Below are 20405 nucleotides of genomic sequence, written 5' to 3' on the forward strand. Positions count from 1 at the left end.
GTATATTTCCATGACCCACCAACTTTTAGAGGCTGTGTAGTATAGAGATTCAGACGGGGCCCACTTCTACCACTTAGCAGCGCATGATCTTAGACAAGTTACTAAATTCTCTTACGCCAAGCCCTTGTTAGCTATCATAGGAAGGTGACTGAGACCGGAATGTCGGGAGAGAGAACAAAACGGGGCTGGAGGTGTGGGTAGTGACAAGATCCTACAGGGCCTTGTGAACTACCACAAAGGTTTTGGACTTTATTATTAGTTCAACGGAAAGCCACTGAGGTTTTTGTTTTGTTTTTTGTCCGAATTTATCACTTTTCAATTGAGATGTAATCTGTCTACAATCAAATGCAAAGATCTTGAGTGTTGAGATGGATGTTTTGACAATTACATACATCTGTATAACCACCCGTTAAAAGAAGATACAGAAGATTTCTATCATCCGAGAAAGGCCCCGCCTGCCCGGTTCCAGTCAAATTCTCCCCGTTTCCAGAGTACTGTAGGATCTAAACACATTGTGTTTGCGTTTTAAAAGGGTCACTCTGGCTGCAGCGTAGAGGACGGGCCTGAGGCAAGCAAGAAGAGCGCGTACAGGCTAGACGAGAGACGCCTGGATTGCACCGAGGTCGCCTAGCAACCTGAAAGCATTAGCGGAGGGTTGACAGCTCCGCTCAGGCTGCAGGGAAGGCCCCGCCCCACCGCCCCAAAGCCGCGCCCCTCCCCGCCCACGAGCCGGGACGCAGCCCCGCCCCCGCGTCGGGGGGCGGGCCGAGTCTTCTTATTGGTCTGTCCTCCGGAAGCTACCGGATTCGGAATCTCGCCCGCAGTCTTGCAGTCGCCGGGTGCGCGTGGGTGCGAGGTGCGTGGTGGCGGCGCGTGGCGAGGGGCTGTGTGTGGCGGTCGGGCACCCGTCCCGCTCGCCGGGCAGCCCCTGTCGCTGAGCCTCAGTTTCCTCTCTTTGTCGTAGCGGAGCTCGCCCCGCACGGGGCACCCCGACGGTGCCGCCGCGTCGGCGGCCTGGGGGCGGCTCTCAGTGATTGGGACGCGACGGAGCGGGCTCCGCGTGACTGACCCTGCGGTTCCCAGAGCCCCCCAGCACAGGCCGGAATGTTCGTCCTGGTGGAGATGGTGGACACCGTGCGGACCCCCCCTTGGCAGTTTGAGAGGAAGCTCAACGACTCCATTGCCGAGGAGTTGAACAAGAAGTTGGCCAACAAGGTACTGGGTCCGCGGGGTCGCGGGCAGGCCTTGGCACGGGAGGGCCCAGCACTGCCTACCAGGCTGCTGGCCTGGCCGTGGCAAGCCCTGGCTTTCGGCAGTAGCTTAACGTCTCAGAACTCGGTTTCTTCACCTGTGCGTGGGGTGGGGGTAATCCTTACCCCGCTAGGATGTTGTCAGGAATCAAAAGAAAAACTGGGTTTGAAAAAGGCCTTTGTAACTGGGAAGTACTAGCGTCTCCACTTCCAAATTATTTTGCAGTCTAGGGCGAGGCATTTATTCCTTCTGAGCCTCAGAGGGGGTAAATTTGTAAAATGGAAATAATAATTGCTGTGCAGGTACTTCCCTGGTGGCGCAATGGTTAAGATTCTGCGCTCCCAACGCAGGGGGCCGGGGTTCAATCCCTAGTCAGGGAACTAGATTCCATGTGCATGCCGCAACTAAGAATGCGCATGCCGCAACTAAGGAGCCCTCGAGCTGCAACTAAGACCCAGCCAAATAAATAAATATTAAAGTAATAATAATTGCTGTCCAACTATGCGTGTTTCTGTGAAGGTGGATGGTAGATTAGCTGTCAGGAGGTTCATCCATTCTTTCCTGCGAAAAATGTTTGCCTTCCTTTTATGTGCCAGCCCAGCACGGCTTAGTGCCGGGTCTTCAGAGGCCTGCCCGCTGCGTTTTCTGAAGCAGCCCTGCCTCCTGTTATCCTGTGCCGTGTCACTCTTTCCTTCTCAGCACTTCCTACACTCTTTTCTTATGTGTTTACTTGGTTACTTTTTCCCTCTTTCCCTCTCCACAAGGGCAGTGACTGTTGTCTTTGTCCCCGCTGTATCCCCCATGTTTAGCCAGAGTCTGGCACAGAGTAGATGCTCTATAATTGTTTACTGAATGAATAAAACAGACAAGTTTCTGCTCTGTAGTCTGGTGGGAAAAGCAGATGTGAATGAGAGACTCCCGCAGTTGAGTGTGTGATGAGAAGTTGAGGTATATGTTATGAGAACAGGTGTCCACAAGCCTGTGGAATGAAGAACTTCACCTACAATGAGGGAGACAAGAGGGTTTGCTAGGGAGATGGTGCTTGAGCTGAGATCTGGTGGTGAGGAAGAACTCATGTAGGGGAATTGTTTTTTTTTGAAGGGGGATGTTTCTGGGCAGAGAGTAGAGCTGTACAGGAAGCAGAAACAGCATGTGCAAAGGCCCTGTGGCAAGAGGGAATATCGCACCTATCATGGCACGGAGGAGGTTGGTGTGGCCTGGGCAGAGGGAGAGAGGCGCGGGCAGGCCTGAAAGTGGTGGGAGCCAGGCCATATAGGGCCTGCAGGACTTCACTGGGGTAATGGTGTTCATCTGTAGAACAGCAGGAGGTGGTGGGCTGAGCAGAAGCCAGCAGGAGGAAGATTGAATGGCTGTAGCCAGGAGGCAGATCCCATCTGTAGAGGCTGAAGTCACAGAAGGTGGGGTGTACAGACCTGGGGAGTTGTTGGTGGAGAGAACTCATGGAGTCCTTAGTGGATGGTGTCTGGTGACTTTGTGAGGTAGAAGGAGAGGGGACCTCTAAGGGGACAGAGAAAAGCTGTGAAAAGTCCAAGAAGGGAATGTAGTCCTTTTGTGTTGCAGATTCTTCTATGACCTGTTCAGACAAGTATTTCTTTCTTTTTTTTTTGGCAAGTATTTCTTTCTTTTTTTTTGGCCCCTCCGCGAGGCTTGTGGCGAGTTCTCTTAGTTCCCCAACCAGGGATTGAACCTGGCCCCTCAGCAGTGACAGTGTGGAGTCCTAATCACTGGACCGCCAGGGAATTCCCAGACAAGTATTTCTGTATTTGAATCATTGAGAGGAGGCCACACAGAAGAGGTCCAAGGTCCAGCCAAGGGCACACATCTCCCTGTGCTTCCAAAACCAGCCGACTCTGTGCCTCATGGTGCTGAGGTCTGGCCAGGACGCTGAGTTCTCTGACCTTCTTGCTACTCCTTGAACAGTCCCTGAGGGTGTCTAATTAGGAGGTGATGACGCTGGTGTCAGATAAGCAGACACCAAGTGGCTAGTCCTTTGGAGCATCATGGGGTGGAGATGGGGCATGGGATGTCCTCTGCCTGTTCCCTGCCCAGTCTCTGGGCCTCCCGTGGGTCATGCTGCCAGCCTCAGTCCCTGTGGCCACATCTGTGTGTCTGAGACTTTGTGAGCAGAACAGCAATTAGCTGTGGTTCTGACACTTTAAACTGTGAGCTCTAGCATGCACTTGGGACCTTAGAGAGCATAGGTTCCCCAGCGCTGATCTTTACCAGTAATGATAATGATCCTTGATTGGTGAGTGTTATTTCTGGCAGGCAAGCCTGCCGCTGAGCCAGGGACTTCACATCTGTGCTCTTAATTTAACACCCCCACAACCTGGTGTGTCCATTTTTGCAGGTGGGCAAACTGAGGCTCAGAGAAGTAACCTTGGAGGTCACACAGGGAGTGGTGGAGCTGGCACTGTAACCTGTATCTGCCTTGTCATCAAAGGCCTTGTTCTTTCCAGAGCTCAACAGTCCCCCGGAGTTGCCTACCTCAGGCAGTGCCCCACCGCATTTCCAGCTGTAAAATGGGGATAATCCTAGCTGCCCTGGGCGGGGCGAAGGGGATCTCAGGAGAGATGGCCCGGGGAGCTGGGCCTCGGGGTCACTGGCTGTGTACACGATGCATACAGGTGGTGTACAGCGTGGGACTCTGCATCTGTCTGTTTGACATCACCAAGCTGGAGGACGCCTATGTGTTCCCGGGGGACGGTGCGTCACACACCAAAGGTGGGTGCCCTCCTCCTGGGCATTGGGTTTCTTGGGGCCCAGTTTTCGGTAGGGGGAGTCCTGGTCTGGGGGTTGGGAGGCCTGGGGCCTAGTCCTGACTCTGCCAGGAATTTACTGGGTGATCATAGGCAGAATCTTCCCCCTTCTGGGCCTCGATTTCCGACCCGTAAGAAGGGGAGGTAGACAAGGTGATTCTCAAGGCCTCTCTAGCTCTGAGTTTGTGGCTCTGTGTCTGTCCTTGTCCCCTTTGGCCTTGTGTGTTATTTGAGCCCTGCACTGCCTGGCTCTCAGGCTGCTCAGGTGGCGGGGTAGGCAGATAGTGGGAGACAATTGGAGTAGGCATTGCTAAGTTAAAAGTGGGGAGAGCAGAGGGGAGCACAGCTGTCCCTCTTGGGGAGGAGTCTGGTTGGGGGTGGGAGACTTTGAAGAACACCAGGACATAATGGTTAAAAATGTGGCCTCTGGGTTTAAATCCCAACTCTGCTGCTTATTTGCTGTGTGTCCTGAGCAGAATATGTAACCTCTCTGTGCCTCTGTTTCCTCTTTGGTAAAATGCAGTCAACAGTGACTTTGTATTACAGGACTGTTGTAAGAATTAGTAAGTAATACATACAGAGCTGTCAGGACAGGACCTTGGCGCATAGCGAGTGCTTGACGGCTCGTCAGTTTGAATTGTTTCTCCGATTTGTGGGTCAGCTTAGTGGTGGTCTTCTGGGCTGGCTTGGCCAGGGCTGGATGGTACAGGGTTGTCTCCTGTGTCTGGTGATTGGCAGACTGGTTGGATGGGGGCTCCGGCTGGGTTTCGCGTCTCTGCTCCGTGTGGTCTCCTCGTAGGCAAACGGGGCACCAGAGCACAGATGCTTTTCAGGCCTCTGCTTATATCCCATTGGCCAGAGCAGGTCACATGGCCAAGGCCAGAGTCAAGGGATGGAGAAGGACTTCCTCTGGATGGGAGGAGCTGCAGTCACAGTGCCAAGGGATGTGCACCCTGGATGGGGGGGAGGAGTAGAGGGAGGGTCACCTTGAGGAGCACGCTCAGGGAGGAAGTGGGGGGTTCTCTCTCCTGCCTGGACAAACCAGATCAGAAGCAGAGGGCAAGGGCGCCCATGAGGTGGTTCAGGGCGTCAGGTCAGGGTGCAGACATGCTGCTCGCTGCCAGCCAGGTGCTCGCCTGCCTGCCCTAGACCCTCTGAGTCAGAATCTCTGGGGAGGGGCCCACAGTGATTCTCACATGAGGCCGCGTCTGAGGAGCCCTGCCCTGGCCCGTACCGGGGGCGGGGGGTCAGCCTCGCACAGAGATGTTGGAGGCTGTCTGGTGTGTGTGTCCAGGAATCTAGAGACTTAACTAGTTCTCATGGATGCCGTCGAGCTCTGTGGAGAGCTCATGTGTGGACTAGGGTGGTTTCGTGAGCAGAAAGATCAGAGGGTGACGTGGAGACAAGGCCACGAGGGCTCTGAGCCCAGTCTCTGCCATGGGACCGGGGCCTTGCTGGCCGGGAGGCAAGTGGTCAGGGGGCGAGAACTTCAAGAAAAACTCGGAGAAAAAAATTTTTTTTTTCTTTCTTTTGGCTGTGGCACGTGGCTTGTGGGATCCTGGTTCCCCCACCAGGGATTGAACCCAGGCCCCTTGCAGTGGAAGTGCAGAGTCCTAACCATTGGAGCGCCAGGGAAGTCCCGAAGAAAGTTAAATGTGAGGAAATGCTGTTCATTCCTTTGGCTAAGTCTGCTGCTTGGGGTAGGACTTAACTGCTGGTTTTCTTGTCCGCCCCTCTTCACTCTGGGTCCCCTGTGTTCTCGGGAACAAGATAGAGGAGTAGAGCCCAGGGTTAGGCCCGTCACATGGACCTGGAGTTGAATTCAGCTCTGGCCGCCCTGCGTGGGGACCTCGGGCAGGTGACTGTCTTCCTCAGCCTCGCGTTCCTCACCTGTAAAGTGGGGTTAACAGTCACGGCTACAAGGCTCCTCAAGGCCCACCGAGCATCACGCAGGGTGAGTTGTTGGTCTGTGGCGGGGATCAGTGGCCAGGCTTCGAGGCTGACCCCGAGCCCAGGCCCCCTTCCCACCACTGCCTCACCAGGGCTGAGGCTGAGGGTGTGCTGATGGGGGCTCAGCGCCCGGCCTCTGCCTTCACTTAGAGGGTTATTCATTTGCCAGTTGCCTTCTACTTCTTTCTATTTCTGCTTCTACCCAGGCCAGATTACTTTATCTCTCTGAGACTCGCTTCTGGAAAAACAATCATAATCATAATCATAATCATAATACCCGCCTCCCACAGCGATTGCGAGGAGTAAACGAGAAAAACCACGGGAAGCCTTTGGTCCGGTGCCTGGCATGTCGTAAGTGCTCACGAGATGTCGGCCTTTGTGATTGGTGACACTGGCCGCGATTGGCCAGCCTCGTCCCTTGTCCCTTAGGTACCTTTACCTGGCACCAGCCCCGTGTTCTCCACGCCCTCCGTGCCGGCCGGACCGGGCCCACCGGAAAGCCCCTTCTGGCCTGCCTGCTGTCCTCACCTCTGGCTGAGTTGGGGCCCCGCTCTGGGCTCTGGAGCCGCCTGTCTTTGTGCCCACTGCTTGCTTTGTTCTTTTTTCTTTTAAGTTGTGATAAAACGTATATAACATAGAATGTACCATTTTTAGTCTATAGTTCGGTGGCGCTCAGTCCATCCCCATTGTTGTGCGGCCACCACCACCCTCCGTCTCCAGAACGTCACTGTCTTCCAAAACTGAATCTCTGTCTCCACTAAACAACAGGTCCCCAGCCCCTGCCCCCCAGCCCCTGGCCACCACCATTCTACTTGCTGTCTCTGGATTTGCCTGCTCCAGGTACCTCCTGTGAGTAGAACCATGGTGTTTGTCATTTGTAGAAGCTCACTACATCCTGAGGCAGCCCTGCTTATCCTGGCACAAGGTTTACTCGAGCCTGCAACTAAAAGCAGGTCTTCCTCTTCTTACTGGTCCTTCAGACACATCCTTTTTGACTTCCCAGACTTCCCGCTTGCAGGCTAAACATCCCTAGAACTTCAGATGGGGGTCTTGGGAGGTGGCCCGCAACACAGCACTATCCCTGCTGGCTTTCCAGCTGGTCTGTGGCCTCCTATTGTGTTGTATCGTATCGTATTGTATCATATCGTATCATATCCTGTCCTGTCCTGTCCTGTCCTACCCTACCCTACCCGCAACACTGCGCAGCATGTGGGATCTTAGTTCTGTGACCAGGGATCGAACCTGCGCCCCCTGCAGGGGAAGCATGGAGTGTTAAGACTGGACCGCCAGGGAAGTCTCCTTTTTGTTTTTTAATTGAGATGTAATTCACATACCATGAAATTCACCCTTTTAAAGCATAGGGTTCAGCGGCCTCTAGTATATTTACTGAGCTGTGTCCCGTCACCGTTGTCTAACTGCAGGACACTTTCATCGCTTCTGAGAGAAACGCCCTACCCACTAGCAGTTACTCCCCCCGCCCCCGCCAGCCCCTGGCAACCAGTAATCTACTTTCTGTCTCTGGATTTACCTATTCTGGGCATTTTATATGAATACGTGGTCTTTTGTGATTGGCTTATTTTATGCAGCATAAGGTCCTCAGGGTTCTTCCATGTTGTCGCATGTGTCAGTATTTTTATTCGTTTTTGAGGCGGAATCGTCTTCCCTTGTATGGAAGTATCACATTTTGTTTATTCATCTGTCAGTGGACACCTGGGTGGCTCCCCATTTGCTTTGGATACGATTGTTCCAGACTCCAGCCCCCTGGGCACAGGATCATGTGCTGTCTTGTCCCCGCGAGCCCAGTGCCCAGACTGGGCCTGGCACAGACCTGGCTGAGGCTCCGTGGGGATTTATTAAACTGAACTGATATTGGGTCGTACAGGGGACAGGCTTTTTCCCTACTGTGTGTAAGTGACGTCTGCCCTCATCTGCTGTCTCCAAGGGCAGCACGCGGCTCTCCCATCTCGATGAAGGCTCAGACGGCTTGTGTTTGTCTCCACCCAGGGAGGGAGGGGGCACCAGCTGCCCCCTCTCCTCTCCCCACGCTTTCCCGGCCAGTGGAGCCATGGGGAAGCAGCCTGGCGGGGAGCGGGGGCCAGGTGGACCCTGCTGTCCTTGGGGTGAGGCTGCCAGACCAGGCAGCTGAGGGTGTTGGTAGCAGAAACCTGTGTTTGGGGAGTAAACCTTTCTGAGGGAGGCACGTTCAACCCTGTGGCCCTGTCTCGTGGCTCAGAAAGACTTGGAGTCTCCCCATGGCAGAAGAGCTGTGTGGCTGCGAGCAGGTTCCTCAGCCTCTCTGAGCTGCTTGGTCCTGCTCACGGTGGGGAAGCATGACTTCTGACACGGGTAGATTGTGATGGGCACTGGGCGGCTGCCATGGGCAGCCTCATGGTTATTCTCCAGCCCTGGCGGAGTTCAGACCCATAGACACCTGCTCTGGGGCTCGGTGGACACCCACCTTCAGGGCGCTCAGCAAGAGGCAGCAGTGATGCAGCCACAGCTTCTGCCGGGCCGTGGAGTCAGAGTCTCTGATATGGGCACAGACCTTACCTGATATTTCCCTTGGGGTCAGGTGAATAGGGACCACCTAGGGCAGGACCTGAGAACCCACAGAGGCATTTTTGCTGGTTTATTGGCTCCCCCCCGCCCCCCCAAATTCCAGGGAATTTTTAGCATCCTGTTCCAGGTCAGAGCTATGCCCGGGGCAAACTTTGCCAATCAGCCGGAGACAGGGAACTTGTTTCCGTACCTGGTTCTCTTTGCCAGTTGCTTCTGCCCTTGTTAGAATTTGAAGGCGAGAGCCTGGAGGAAGGTTGGAATTGACTTTGGAGTCACCCATGGCCCAGAATCCGGGCTCAGGTGTGACTGATGGATTTGGGAACCAGGTCTCAGTTCCAGGGCCAGTGCTGCTGGCCTCTTATGGGCGCCAAGCTGTGTCCTTGCAGGAGATGGGCGTGAGGGTCCCTCCGGCTCAGCTAACAGGTCTAGGTCCACGGGCGCCTGGCATGGACTGCTGTGTGGACTCTTGATGCTGCCATGCGGTCAGCGTGCCTGTGAGTGAGAGTGGACACTGGAAAGTGCAGGCCGCCCCAGTCGGAGCAGTCCTTCCTCACGGCCTGCTTGTCACCGCCGTGCTTTCTTCATTTCCAGTTCACTTTCGCTATGTGGTGTTCCATCCCTTCCTGGATGAGATTCTGATTGGAAAGATCAGAGGCTGCAGCCCAGAGGGAGTGCATGGTAATGTTGGCTCCGAGTCCTCACGTGAGACCTGGGGGCACTGGGAGCAGGTGGCCAGGCCAGCCCACCTCCCTTTAGCTCCTGTGCTGGGCCGCCTGGCCAGGGGAGGGGTCACGTAGAGAGAACCGTCCCGAGCCGTCCGAGCAGCTTGTGCGTGAGGGGGATACTCAGCCCCCCACCCTGTAACTGTGAGACCTCGGCCAGCGGGGTGGCCTTCGCCAGGAGGCTGTGAGTCAGGATCTCAGGGCAGGCGCTGGAGCTGGCAGAGGTGACCCGGGGCCCTCAGCATCCACTGGTCCCCATTGTGCTGTGTCCACCTCGCGTTCAGGTGGCTGCTCGGGCTGTGGGAGCGGCTGGGCAGAGGCGTGGGGCTCTGGAGTGGGGGAGAGGCCCAGGGTTGCCCAGGCAGCACAGGGTGAGGGCTTGCCTGTCCACTCTGAGCCCCGTCTCATGCTGTCACCTGCATCTCTTCCAGTCTCTCTGGGGTTCTTCGATGACATTCTCATCCCTCCAGAGTCACTGCAGCAGCCGGCCAAGTTGTATCCTCCTCCTAAGGTTAGAGTGGGTCACGGAGGAGCTCAGGCCTCTCCAAAGGAACGTCTCCACTCCTCAAGGTGGCCCTGGGTCCTGTGACCTGATGCTGCTGGCCTCTGCCCACAGCTCCAGCCTGCATTTTGCTCTAGCAGCACTGACTTGCCTATGCTTCCCACATTGGCCGTGGCGTCTCCACACCTGCGCCTCCATCTGGGCTGTCAGGCCTGGTTCCAGCTCAGTTCACTTAGGCTGTCCCATCAGGAATCGTCTCAAAGGTCACCTCCCTCTAGAGGCCTGCCTGACTGGCCGCCTGCCCCCTCGGCTAACATCTGAGGGCCTGGCTCTCTGAGTCCTGGGCTGGTTGCTGGCTCGCCTGCTGCACTGGGGCTGCTGTTTCTGTGGGTGCTCACCTGAGACTGCTCACTGGGAGGGAACCCATCTTGTCCCGACTGTACCCGCAGTGCCCACGTGGGACCTGGCAGAGAGAAGAGGCAGGACCCACCTGCAGGGCTGCCACTGGAGGGCAGCGTGGCTCTTCACTGTGGGCTCTGCTGATGGAGGTGGCCCCCGGGCTCTGTAGGGAGCTGGGGTGGGTGGGTGGGTGGGTGTGTGTGTGCGCTTGCGCGTGCATAGGGGCAGGGTGTGTGTGACTTGGAAACTTGTCAGAAAACCTGGCCCAGGCTGCCCTGTCCCTTGGGCTGGTGACCTCCCATCCTGCCACGTCCTCTTGGAAACTGGGGACGTCTTTGAGCTGCCTGCTGTCAGAGCGTCATGAGGCGTGGAGAGGCGTGTGGACTTGCACTGTGCAGAGAACACCGCCAGCTGCAAGCAGCGCTCAGGTCAACCGCAGGTCGTGTGGAAAGCACTTTCCACGCATGTTGTTTTATTACTTCCCCATGGCAGCCCTGGAGGGTAGGCCCTACTGCAATCCGTGTTTTTCAGGTGGGGACCCTGAGGCACGGAGAGGTTGGGCCTGGCCTCTGGTGGTAGTGGAGCTGAGGTTTGAACTTGGCAGTTGGCTTGTGAGAGGAGACACACAGAGTCTGACCCCGGGTACCGAGGGGCTGTGGTCATTCCCGTGTTGACGTGGAGCTAGCACTCTGCTCTGGAGCCTCCTTCCTGCTCTGGTGTCCCGTGGTGCCTGCCAGAGGGGCGTGTTCCCAGCCTGGGTCCTGGCACCTGGGCGCTCCGGATGCTCACTGTGGCCTTGGGCCCAGCCTGACCTCGCCTCTTGCACGTGGGGCTGAGCCTGCTTTTCCTGTGACTTCCTAGACAAAGCATCTCCGCCTGGGATTGGATTTTCCTGAGGGTGGGTGCCATGGGAGGACCCCCCCCCCATCCAGGGCTCCCCCGTGGCCTGGTTGTTGCCTTGACCCTGCTCCCCGCCCAGCGATGAGGCGGAGCAGGTGTGGGTGTGGGAGTACGAGACAGAGGAAGGCGCGCACGACCTGTACATGGACACCGGCGAGGAGATCCGCTTCCGGGTGGTGGACGAGAGCTTCGTGGACACGTCCCCCACCGGGCCCAGCTCGGCCGAGGCCGCCTCTTCTAGCGAGGAGCTGCCAAAGAAGGAGGCTCCATACACGCTTGTGGTGAGCTGTCCTGTTATAGAGCGCGGGGAACCATGGGGTGGGAGGACCTAGTAGGTCGGGGTGCAGGTCCCTGTTTTGGGGTCTTGGGCGGTCCCTTCTCCCTGGGGAGCCCTATTTCTGCAGGCCAGGGTAGCAGTCCTTGCAGCAAGGTCATAAAGCTGCCATGGCTGTTGGGGAGGGTGGGCCAGACAATAAGGTTGATCGACTGGCTGAAGGAGGAGGAAACCAAGGGAGGGGTGACCCTCAGGGCTGCTCCCACTGCAAACCCACATGGCCTGATCTGACTTGGGTCCCTTTTGTCTTTTACCCTCATGAAGCCAGACAGTGACACATGACAAAAGTGGGTTTTCAGAGGCCTGCTGGTAGAGTTTGCTGGTGTAATGTGGGCCCCAGCTTGTTTGCTTTTAGGGCAGCTGTGTCTTGCCAAGAATGCGGGTGGCCCAGGGCATCCCCTTTGCATGCATTTGGAGGCTTGGGCTCAAGGTCACTAGGCCTTTCTGGCGGGAGTAGACCACGGAGGGCTCATAAGTTTGCTGGTGCCTGTGTGGGCAGGCCTGGGGGCAGGACCCTTGGTAAACCAGCACTTTCCTTACAGGCCTCGGGAGAGGTTGGGGCGGGGGGGGGGGGGTCTGGACCAGCTGGGAGTGCTGGTGCAGCTCCTGGGTGTCCCCAGAGCCTCCTGGCTGGAGTATGCCGCCCCCTGGCCTGTGCTGGGCACCTAGAAGGCAAGGCCCCCTTCGCCTCTTGCCCAAATTGGCTCCAGCCCTAAAGGTAGATGAAACATGCCTGTTCTCTCTCCACACCTGGCAGGGATCCATTAGTGAGCCGGGCCTGGGCCTTCTCTCCTGGTGGACTAGCAGCTAGCGCTGAGGCCTAACACTGGACCCTGCCCAGTCCCACAGACCACACCCCAGCCCTCGGGAAGGTGGTGCAGCCGGTCCTGAAGACAGCAGCGGCTTCTGCAGGTGCCGAGGAGCATCCTGTGTCCTGCCAGGTTGTCCCCTCCCCTGCTTCTCCCAGAGCTACTCCGAGTCCTACTGTCCCCATGGACCTGTGCCTCTCCGTGAGAGCAAGGACGTGTAATAAATGTGATGGCAGCCTCAGGTGAGAGAGCCACCCTTGTCTCATTGACCAGAGGTCACCAGGTTGCCACAGCTGGGACAGCATGTCCTTTCTCACCCCAGGTCTCGTCTGGAGATGACCCAGTGGCAGGACTTGGGGGTTGAGAGATCCAGGCTGGGCTCTGGGCCAGCTGAGCTTGGTGGCTCCGTGAAGCAACAGGCTGCCTGGGGCAGCTGCCAGTTGCTGATCAGAGTCTGACCTTTAAGGGAAAAACCTCCTTTCTTCCCACCAGCATGTGGAAAGTGGACGGGCCTGGACTCAGCCAACCAGCTTCATCAGGGAAGGGCTTTGCTGGCCCAGGGGGTGAGGGCTGGTGACCTGCTGTTTTTATTCCCCCACCAGCAGTACAGCAGGACGCCTCGGGCCAGCTGTCACTTTCTGACCTTGGCCATGCCAGGAACACCCTGTGGGTCTGTCTGCTTGTGAAGTGAGATCCTGGCACCAGGGCAAGCACCCCTTCGTTTACTCAGCAGAATGGCTTTGCCAGATTCCTCCTGCCCCTTCACTCATTTCTGCTGGGAATTTCTTCTGGGACGAGGACATCGTTTTGTAGCAGCCACTGGGTGCCTTGTTTCTGTCAGGCAAATCATGTCCTTATGGAGTCTCCATGGAGCCTGCCTCCTGCCCTGGCCTTTCGGCTCACACAGACACGGCCGTGGAGGTGCAGGTAGAGCCAGTGGACAGGGCTCCAGGGAGAGAGGCAGTTACAGAGCAGTGCCTGCGGCCGCCCTGTACTGAGAAACGGGGCAGTACACTATGGACTAGCTGTGACCTTGGACATGGTGGCCTGTCTGTAAAACAGACACTCTTTGGGTGTTTGAAGGGCAACTCAATGCCCAGGGGAAGGGGGGCATCCATCTTGGGCCCAACCCCCTGGCCCATCAGGGAAGCTATTGGAATGTGTGGGGGTGGGGAGAGGAGGCTGCCCAACAGGCAGAACTGGGGCTGAAAAAAAAGCAGAAAGTCCAGTCCAGCCATGGCATGGCTTTTGGGCCGTGTCCACTGACTTTGGCTGTAAAGCCGCCCTCCTGCCACGATGGAGTTGATAACAGCATAGACACCACCGCTCACAAAGGAACAGACACTGAATTTGGATTCTTATTTTCCTTGTAAGAGCAAAAGGATTTTTCAAATCCTTCAGCCACCAGTGAAGTGATCAGGCAGGAGAAAAACTTTTGATGGGAGTCTGTCATCAAAAATAAATACAGTTGCACAAAGCTGCTCAAGATCTGAATCTAAAAACAGGAAGGCAGGGGGCTGAAACGTTATTTTAAGAACCTCCCCCCACCCCCAACCGTGGGTCACTCCGTGGGCCAAGGGAAGGGAGAGCCGGAGGCCTGGCCACACCATCTGGGAGTGAAGCCAGAGCAGCATCGGATGAAATCTGGTTCTGTGACGCAGAACTGCACTTGTGACACCGGAGCTGGGTCCGAGGAGCAGGACGGGCAAGCGGTGGTGGCGGAGCAGGCCCTCACTTCTGCTGCAGCTCCTTCATTCTGTTCAGGGCACTGCCGGCGCGGAACCACTCGATCTGGGTCTCGTTGAAGGTGTGGTTCAGGAGGATGGCCTCCTGGGTCCCGTTGGGGTGCTTGATGATGCACGTCAGGGGCTGCGAGGAGGAGGAGGCAGGTGTGGGGGGACTGGCTCTTGGGAACACGGCCCTTGGTTCCGCTAGAGGGTCAGGAGGGTGGGGCACTGCTCTGGGGCCTTGAGGCCAGCAAGGCGAACCAAGTCCCAGGCCAGCTCTGGGCCTCGGTGGCCACGGTAAGACCTGGATGGCTTAATTCCTGGGGCCAAGAGAGTCTTGCTGGGTGTGGGCTGTTGGCCTCTGAGTGCCAAGCCTGGGCTAGGGAGTGGACAGTGGGAGGGCCTGAGCGGGCTCTTCCCTCATCTCTGGGAAGGCACTTCCTTCCCTCTCTGGGGGGATTACCTGGAGAATTTAGGGGCCCTTCTAGCTGGAACAAAGGCTCACGGGAGGATATGCAGGTGAGGCCAGGTGTAGGAGGGGAACCAAGGCGGCTGCCCCCTCTGCTCCCATCCCCCCTTAGGAGGGCCCTGGGGGAAACAGGCTGGCTGGGCCACCCTCCTTCCCTGGCCTCCTGACCTTGCCAGGGGCAAAGTCCTTCAGGCCCTGGATGGTCAGCTTGTCCACAGGGTGGATCTTGTTGTAGTCGGCTGGGTCAGCGAAGGTGAGGGGCAGCAGGCCCTGCTTCTTCAGGTTGGTTTCTGGAAGGCAGAGGGTCCACTCAGTCCATAGGGGGCAAGTTCCTTCTCTGTGAGGAACCTCACCAACCAAGTCCAGTGAGGGCTCTGGGAGAGACACCCCTAGTCCTGCCACATGGGGACAAACCTGGGGCACCACACTCCCGGTGACATGGAGTCTGAAGGGGCAGAGGCTGGAGGCTGATGGGATATGGTGGAACAACAAGCTGTGGACACACTCTAGACACCAGGCGCGTGGCCCTGGGCCAGTGCCTGGTAAGTGACCTCGGGCTGCAGGGAGGGGAGGTGGACGGGGCTCCAGCTCACCGTGGATCCTGGCGAAGCTCTTGGTGATGATGGCCCGACCCCCGAGGTGGCGAGGCTCCAGGGCCGCGTGCTCCCGGCTCGAGCCCTCGCCGTAGTTTTCATCTCCGACCACCACCCAGCGGATGCCATGTTGCTGTCAGGCAAGGAAGGAGCGAGTTTGTGAGGGAGAGGAGGGCACTGGCCCACCTCCTGCTCAGTCCCAGGGCTTCCTGAGGCTCACAGGTCAAGGGGCTAGAGAGCCCTCCTCACCTGCTCCCCGAGGACAGGTGAAGTTAGAAGTCAGTCTGGCCCAAACCAGGCCCTGGGAAGACAGGATGAGACACGGGCCTTGGCTGTTTGCAGTGGGCCTGGGAAGGTGTGACCCACCCATCAGTGCTCAGCCTGGAGGCAGGCGTGAGTGGTGGGCACAGCGTGGGAGCAGAGCCCCGAGCAGGGGGTGACGGACACGGGGCTGCCTCCATGGCACTGGGACACTATTCAACTGCAGAGCTGCGGGTGTGGGGCACCCCCATCCCCGGACCACCCGCTCTGCCCCACCCAGCCACCAGGAGGTGCCAGAGGATCCCCGTCCCTACCCCCCACCAACTCTGACCCACCTTGTAGTAGCGGGCGGTGTCAGGGACGGGACCAAACTCCTGGGTGATGGCATTGCGCACGGAGTTGGCCTTGCCATTTTCGACATTGATGGCACCGATAAGCAGGTTATTGGAGATATTGTCCAGGTGCCCACGGAACTTAAGCCAGGGGCCGGCAGCCGAGATGTGGTCAGTGGTACACTTCCCTTTGACCTTGGGTGGGTGAGCAGAGAGAAGAGGTTGGGGCATGGCCTCTGAGTGGTGGATGAAGGGAGAGGCCCTCTAGAGGCAGGCAGCGGACCAGAGGATGGGCACATGAGAAGGATGTCAGGCTGTGACACAGGGCGTGCAGTCTTGGTGCCACACTCTGGCCAAGAGGGCTCAGGCAAGATTGTCACCCACCCTTCAAAGGGGGTAGAGGCTGGACACGGAGGACACGTACGTCTGCTTACTCCCCTTTCAGACCTAAGCCCCCAGGTAGGAGATGCCCAGGCTGGAAGACCACTGCAGATCTCATGCTAGTCACAGAGAGGAGCCCAGGGATGTGTCTGGGTTCTGGCTGGTGACTGATCAGTTTCATCTACCACATGGGCTTAATATTAGCTGTGTCACTGACTGGAGACCCCTTAGTAAATAGCGTAATACACATGTGACACGGGTCTGAGGCCTCCGGCTGCACCCCAAGGGCCTGTCTGCTCAGCTCCCAACCCAGGCCTTACCCCCCGATGCTCAAGTGTGGGAACAGAGGAATCGATGGCTTCTGGAACCTGTCTGGTCAAGCCAGACGTGTGGAGACCTGCTGTGCAGGGTCAAACGTGCCCCTCTTGCCCTCCCTGTGCTGCATTCACTGCCTACACCCCCCTGGAGGGGGCCCTCACCCACTGCGGCAGGATTGCTGAGAGCCTCAGACAGCAGCTGGCCAGACCCAGCTGTGCCCAGCACAGGGCGCTGGAAAAGGGGACACAGGTGCCATCACTCCTCTGCAGCCAAACCTCCCTTCCAGCCCCCACCCTAATCTTGAACGTGTCCTCCACCAGGGCCCACGGAAGAATGCGTGATTTCACAGCCCTTCCTGCCAATCAAGGGAGGGTGCCCTGGCAGCGGGGCTGCCCTCCCTGTCCCCGTGTCACTGACCTTGATGAGGATCTGCAGGTCCTCGAGGTCTTTGCCGTCCCACTTGTCAAAAGGCTCCAGGAGCTGCAGACGCTGGCTGGTGGGACTCACGTCCACCCGCTGCCCGCTGCTGTCCTTGGGCGGGTGCTGGTAGGTGTCCTGTCCCGGGTCGAACTCCTGCAGCAGGGGACAGGGCACGTTGGAGGCCAACCCCTCAGCCCCCATGTGGACGGGCTCTCATGGAAGGCAAGCCTCTCCCTCCAGGTGAACGCGGCCACTTCCCTCTCACGGTGAGCACCCCCCCTCGGCAGGAAGCGTCTCAGCCGCGCAGTGGCCCTGAGCCCCAGGCCGAGGCGGGCCTGCAGGACAGGTGGCAGAGGCAGTGCCTGCTCACCGCTCGGGGAAGCTCATCTGCGTTCGGAGCCTCCAGCTTGAACTTCTGGCCGTCCTTGCCTGTCAGGAAGTCAGTCTCTGGGTTGAACTTGAGGGTGCCAGCAATGGCCAGGGCTGTGACAATCTGAAATGGAGGCAGCCAGTTTGCCAGTTAGCATCAAACTCCACTCCCATCCCTCCACCTCAGCGGAAGCCTACAGCAAAACTGAGATGGAACCCAGGAAATTTCCAGATTCTCCACAGACCACTCTTTCCCTCAGAGGCGGGAGCTGCAGGAATCTCTCTGGGACCAGGGCCATTGGGCCCACAGAGGACTCATGAACCCAAAGGCCATGTGGCCTCCACCACCCCCACTGGGGCCTGAACCTCAGAGCGCCCTTGGGCAGGGCCAGCGCTGGACCCAGAGAAGCAAAGAAATGGTACAGAAACGCTGCTGCGATGGAAATGTTCCTTAATGGGCACTGAAAACACGGATGGGGCCACTTCTTCACTAAAGTGTTTCTGGAACGCTCATTTAAAGAAACAGGTCACAAAAGATGGCAGAGTGACATTTATCATGACAGTGCGGCCTCGCTTACAGGCCGCCGACAAGATCCTGGGGCACAGAGGGGAGTCACGGGCAAGCCTGTGTGGCTGGGTGGAGGCAGGGCTGCCTTCTGTCCCTGGTGATGATTCTAAAGCTCCTGTTTGCGATCCCAACTGTGCTACACGAGACCCCGGACTCCTGAGGCACCCAGGGAGCTCAGTGCCTGGGGCTGCGAGGCCTGTGCTCTTGGTTTCTGTGCTGACAATCCCTTGCCCTGCGATGCCAACCCTCCCTCAGCAGCCCTGTGGGGCCAGACGCCCTTCCACAATGCCCCTAATTGGCCAGCGGTAGGGCCCCCAGAGACCAACCCAGGTTAGGGCCGGGCCTGGCAAGAGCCTCACCTCCGGGGATGTGACGAAGGCATGGGTCTCAGGGTTCGCATCGTTGCGGCCTGTGAAGTTCCTGTTGTAGGAGGTGACGATTGTGTTCTTCTCTCCCTTCTTGATGTCCTTTCTGCCAGGTCAGAGGGGACAGAGTTAGGGATGTCTGGCCTTGTCACCTGGCCTGCCCTGCCTAGCTCATGGCAGAGGAGGGGGAAATGGAAAGACCCTGAAAGGGTCACCTCCTCCCGGGACTCACACACACAGAGCAGGAGGGTACCTCGGCCATCACTGAGGTTTGCGTGAGACCACACGTAAGACAGGCCAGGCCAAGGCTAGAGTCTCCTGACCCGGGGCCACTGCTTCCTTTCAGGAGGCTCCATCAGAGCCCCGCACTGAGTGCTTTAGGATGAGGCCTCCCTGGCTTCTTCCTGCCACCCCAGGCTCTGCCCAGGTGGCCACTCAGTGCTGCTGGAGACTCCTCTTTACTTCCAGCCCAACTTTCCAGTCCTGCCTGGGAAATTCTTCTAGTGTGCAGCAGCCCTGGAAGCTACGGGCCTTGGGCTGAGTGTCATCTCTCCACCCCAATGACATCTCCCGTCAATATCTGGGACTCTGTACCCCAGGACACAAGGGGCCACCCTATCTCAATTGTGCTTCTCACCTGTCCCACTGGCCAATGCAGGGGCCACAGGCATTGGCCAGGACGATGCCACCCACATCCCTCAGGATCTGTGCCTGCAGTGGGGAGAGAGGACAGGGAGTTGTCAGGGGCAGGCTGGCGGCTGAAGGGAAAGGGTGGTTCCACAGCTCGAGGGATGAAGAGCTGATGGGAAACCTGGGGCAGCCCCTGGGACCTGTAGCAGCCCCTGCCTACATGGCTGTGGCTTGTTCTGCCCTGAAGCCAGTTACTCAGCAGTGGGGTGGGGGAGCCAGGGGCAGGGTGCGCGGGCACTCACGTAGCCGTCCCGCTCAATGGTGGCGCGGATCTGCTCAGAGCCTGGAGTGATGGTGAACTGGGACTTGCACTTGAGTCCATGAGCCAGCGCCTGCTTGGCCACGGCTGCTGAGCGCCCCATGTCCTCGTAGCTGGAGTTGGTACAGCTGCCGATCAGACCTGGTACATCGTGGGTGGTGAGGCCGGGGGTCAGGGGGAGAGAGGGACCAGAGCTGTCCCCCTGACCACAAACTGTCCAGACCTGGTCAAGAGTTCACCAACTCTGCTTCCACCAGAGATAAGCTGGAAGCAACCTAGCTAGCTGTCTAAGAGTAAAGGGTAAGCTCCTCTCGACCTGCCATTTAAGGGAGGACGATGTGGCCACTGAACACGGCACTGAACACGCGTGGGAGCAGTACAAACCACTCACAGCAATACAGCCCGCGTGTGTCTGCACACCAGAGGGCCTGCACTGCAGTGCTTACACGACCACTGCTGGGTGAGGGCCTATAGGCCCATTTTCTTCTTTTATACTCTGTAGTATTCTCTGGCTTTCTAGTTGGTTTCTAATCGGGGAAAAAGAGCTCTTTTTAAAAAGTCTATCATAGTTATTCAAAAAGTCAATGAAAACTGGATGACATCACATTGTCTATATATAGAGAGTCTCTCACCTGCTCAGCAATTTATTTTCTAATTACGAAGCTACCAAAGATTTCTTTTTATTTACTTCAATTAATAAGGCTGAACACACTGTACAGCTCTTCATGCCAGGCACTGTCGAAAGCTCTCGCCACACATAAACTTGTCCCACCTCCCAGCAATTTTAACAGGTATGTACAGTACCACCCCCGTTTTACAGCTGGGTAGCCGAGGCATAGGAGGTGAAGTGATCAGCTCACAGTCACCCAGCTATGAAGTGGCAGAGTCAGGTTCACACGCAGGCCACCCCGGTTCATGTGCTTCACAGCCACGCTAAACTGATAACAGTGACACCAACATGCCAGTGTGTCCGCATATGTAAAGCATGTAAAGTAAAATAAGGCGCCATGGTTGGTAAGAGGAAATGTTTGTAAAACAGAAAATGATACACATCAGTATGTGCATGGACACAGAAACACAGCATTCCTGTCAAAGAGCTTCTAGAGCTGTTTTTGGCTGAGGGTGGAGATTAGGGGTGTTTTAAAATTTTTCTTTTTTGTCAATATTCTCTACACTGATATATATTTCTTTTTTTTTTTTAAGATTTTTTTTGATGTGGACCACTTTTGAAGTCTTCATTGAATTTGTTACATATTGCTTCTGTTTTATGTTTTGGCCACAGGCATGTGGGATCTTAGCTCCCTGACCAGGGATCGAACTTGCACCCCCTGCACTGGAAGGCAAAGTCTGAACCACTGGACTGCCAGGGAAGTCCTTATGTTTCTTTTATACCAAAAAAAGGTAACTTCTTTAAAAAGCCATAAAGAAAAAAACTTTCAGAAAGTGC

The 20405-nt window shown here is 56.9% G+C and overlaps 2 protein-coding genes across 3 annotated transcripts in view; one reads left to right on the forward strand and one right to left on the reverse strand.

Annotated features, from left to right (window-relative positions):
* Positions 1 to 790: 790 nt before the first annotated feature.
* POLR3H (RNA polymerase III subunit H) lies at positions 791 to 20383 on the forward strand. 2 transcript variants are annotated; one of them, XM_057741449.1, is made up of 7 exons: positions 791 to 856; positions 965 to 1215; positions 3900 to 3996; positions 9132 to 9218; positions 9694 to 9757; positions 11143 to 11344; positions 12155 to 13473. In XM_057741449.1, exons 2-7 carry the CDS (start codon positions 1105 to 1107, stop codon positions 12206 to 12208), a joined length of 615 nt encoding a protein of 204 aa, XP_057597432.1. In that variant the 5' UTR covers positions 791 to 856; positions 965 to 1104; the 3' UTR covers positions 12209 to 13473. The 2 variants fall into 2 exon arrangements, with proteins under 2 accessions (XP_057597432.1, XP_057597433.1); XM_057741450.1 differs by lacking the exons at positions 791 to 856; positions 12155 to 13473 and adding an exon at positions 20241 to 20383 and having other exon boundaries at positions 863 to 1215.
* Positions 13543 to 20405, reverse strand: part of ACO2 (aconitase 2) — a 49890-nt gene continuing 43027 nt past the window's right edge. The window contains exons 10-18 of the mRNA XM_057741446.1: positions 18942 to 19099; positions 18647 to 18720; positions 18004 to 18115; positions 17078 to 17200; positions 16705 to 16860; positions 15592 to 15783; positions 14996 to 15128; positions 14571 to 14692; positions 13543 to 14075 (exon numbers count right to left, since the gene is read on the reverse strand). Coding sequence (XP_057597429.1) covers positions 13938 to 14075; positions 14571 to 14692; positions 14996 to 15128; positions 15592 to 15783; positions 16705 to 16860; positions 17078 to 17200; positions 18004 to 18115; positions 18647 to 18720; positions 18942 to 19099 — 1208 coding nt within the window. The 3' untranslated portion in view covers positions 13543 to 13937. The remainder of the gene's footprint in view (positions 14076 to 14570; positions 14693 to 14995; positions 15129 to 15591; positions 15784 to 16704; positions 16861 to 17077; positions 17201 to 18003; positions 18116 to 18646; positions 18721 to 18941; positions 19100 to 20405) is intronic.

This window comes from Hippopotamus amphibius, chromosome 7 (genome assembly GCF_030028045.1).
Source record: "Hippopotamus amphibius kiboko isolate mHipAmp2 chromosome 7, mHipAmp2.hap2, whole genome shotgun sequence".
In the NCBI taxonomy this organism is placed as follows: domain Eukaryota; kingdom Metazoa; phylum Chordata; class Mammalia; order Artiodactyla; family Hippopotamidae; genus Hippopotamus; species Hippopotamus amphibius.

Bases quoted from the DNA above. Each gene is read 5' to 3' on its own strand.
- POLR3H (XM_057741449.1), top strand. From the start codon at position 1,105: ATGTTCGTCCTGGTGGAGATGGTGGACACCGTGCGGACCCCCCCTTGG. The intron at 9,219-9,693 runs GTAATGTTGGCT...CATCTCTTCCAG, and splicing joins CAGCCCAGAGGGAGTGCATG to TCTCTCTGGGGTTCTTCGAT. The intron at 9,758-11,142 runs GTATCCTCCTCC...CTCCCCGCCCAG, and splicing joins CTGCAGCAGCCGGCCAAGTT to CGATGAGGCGGAGCAGGTGT.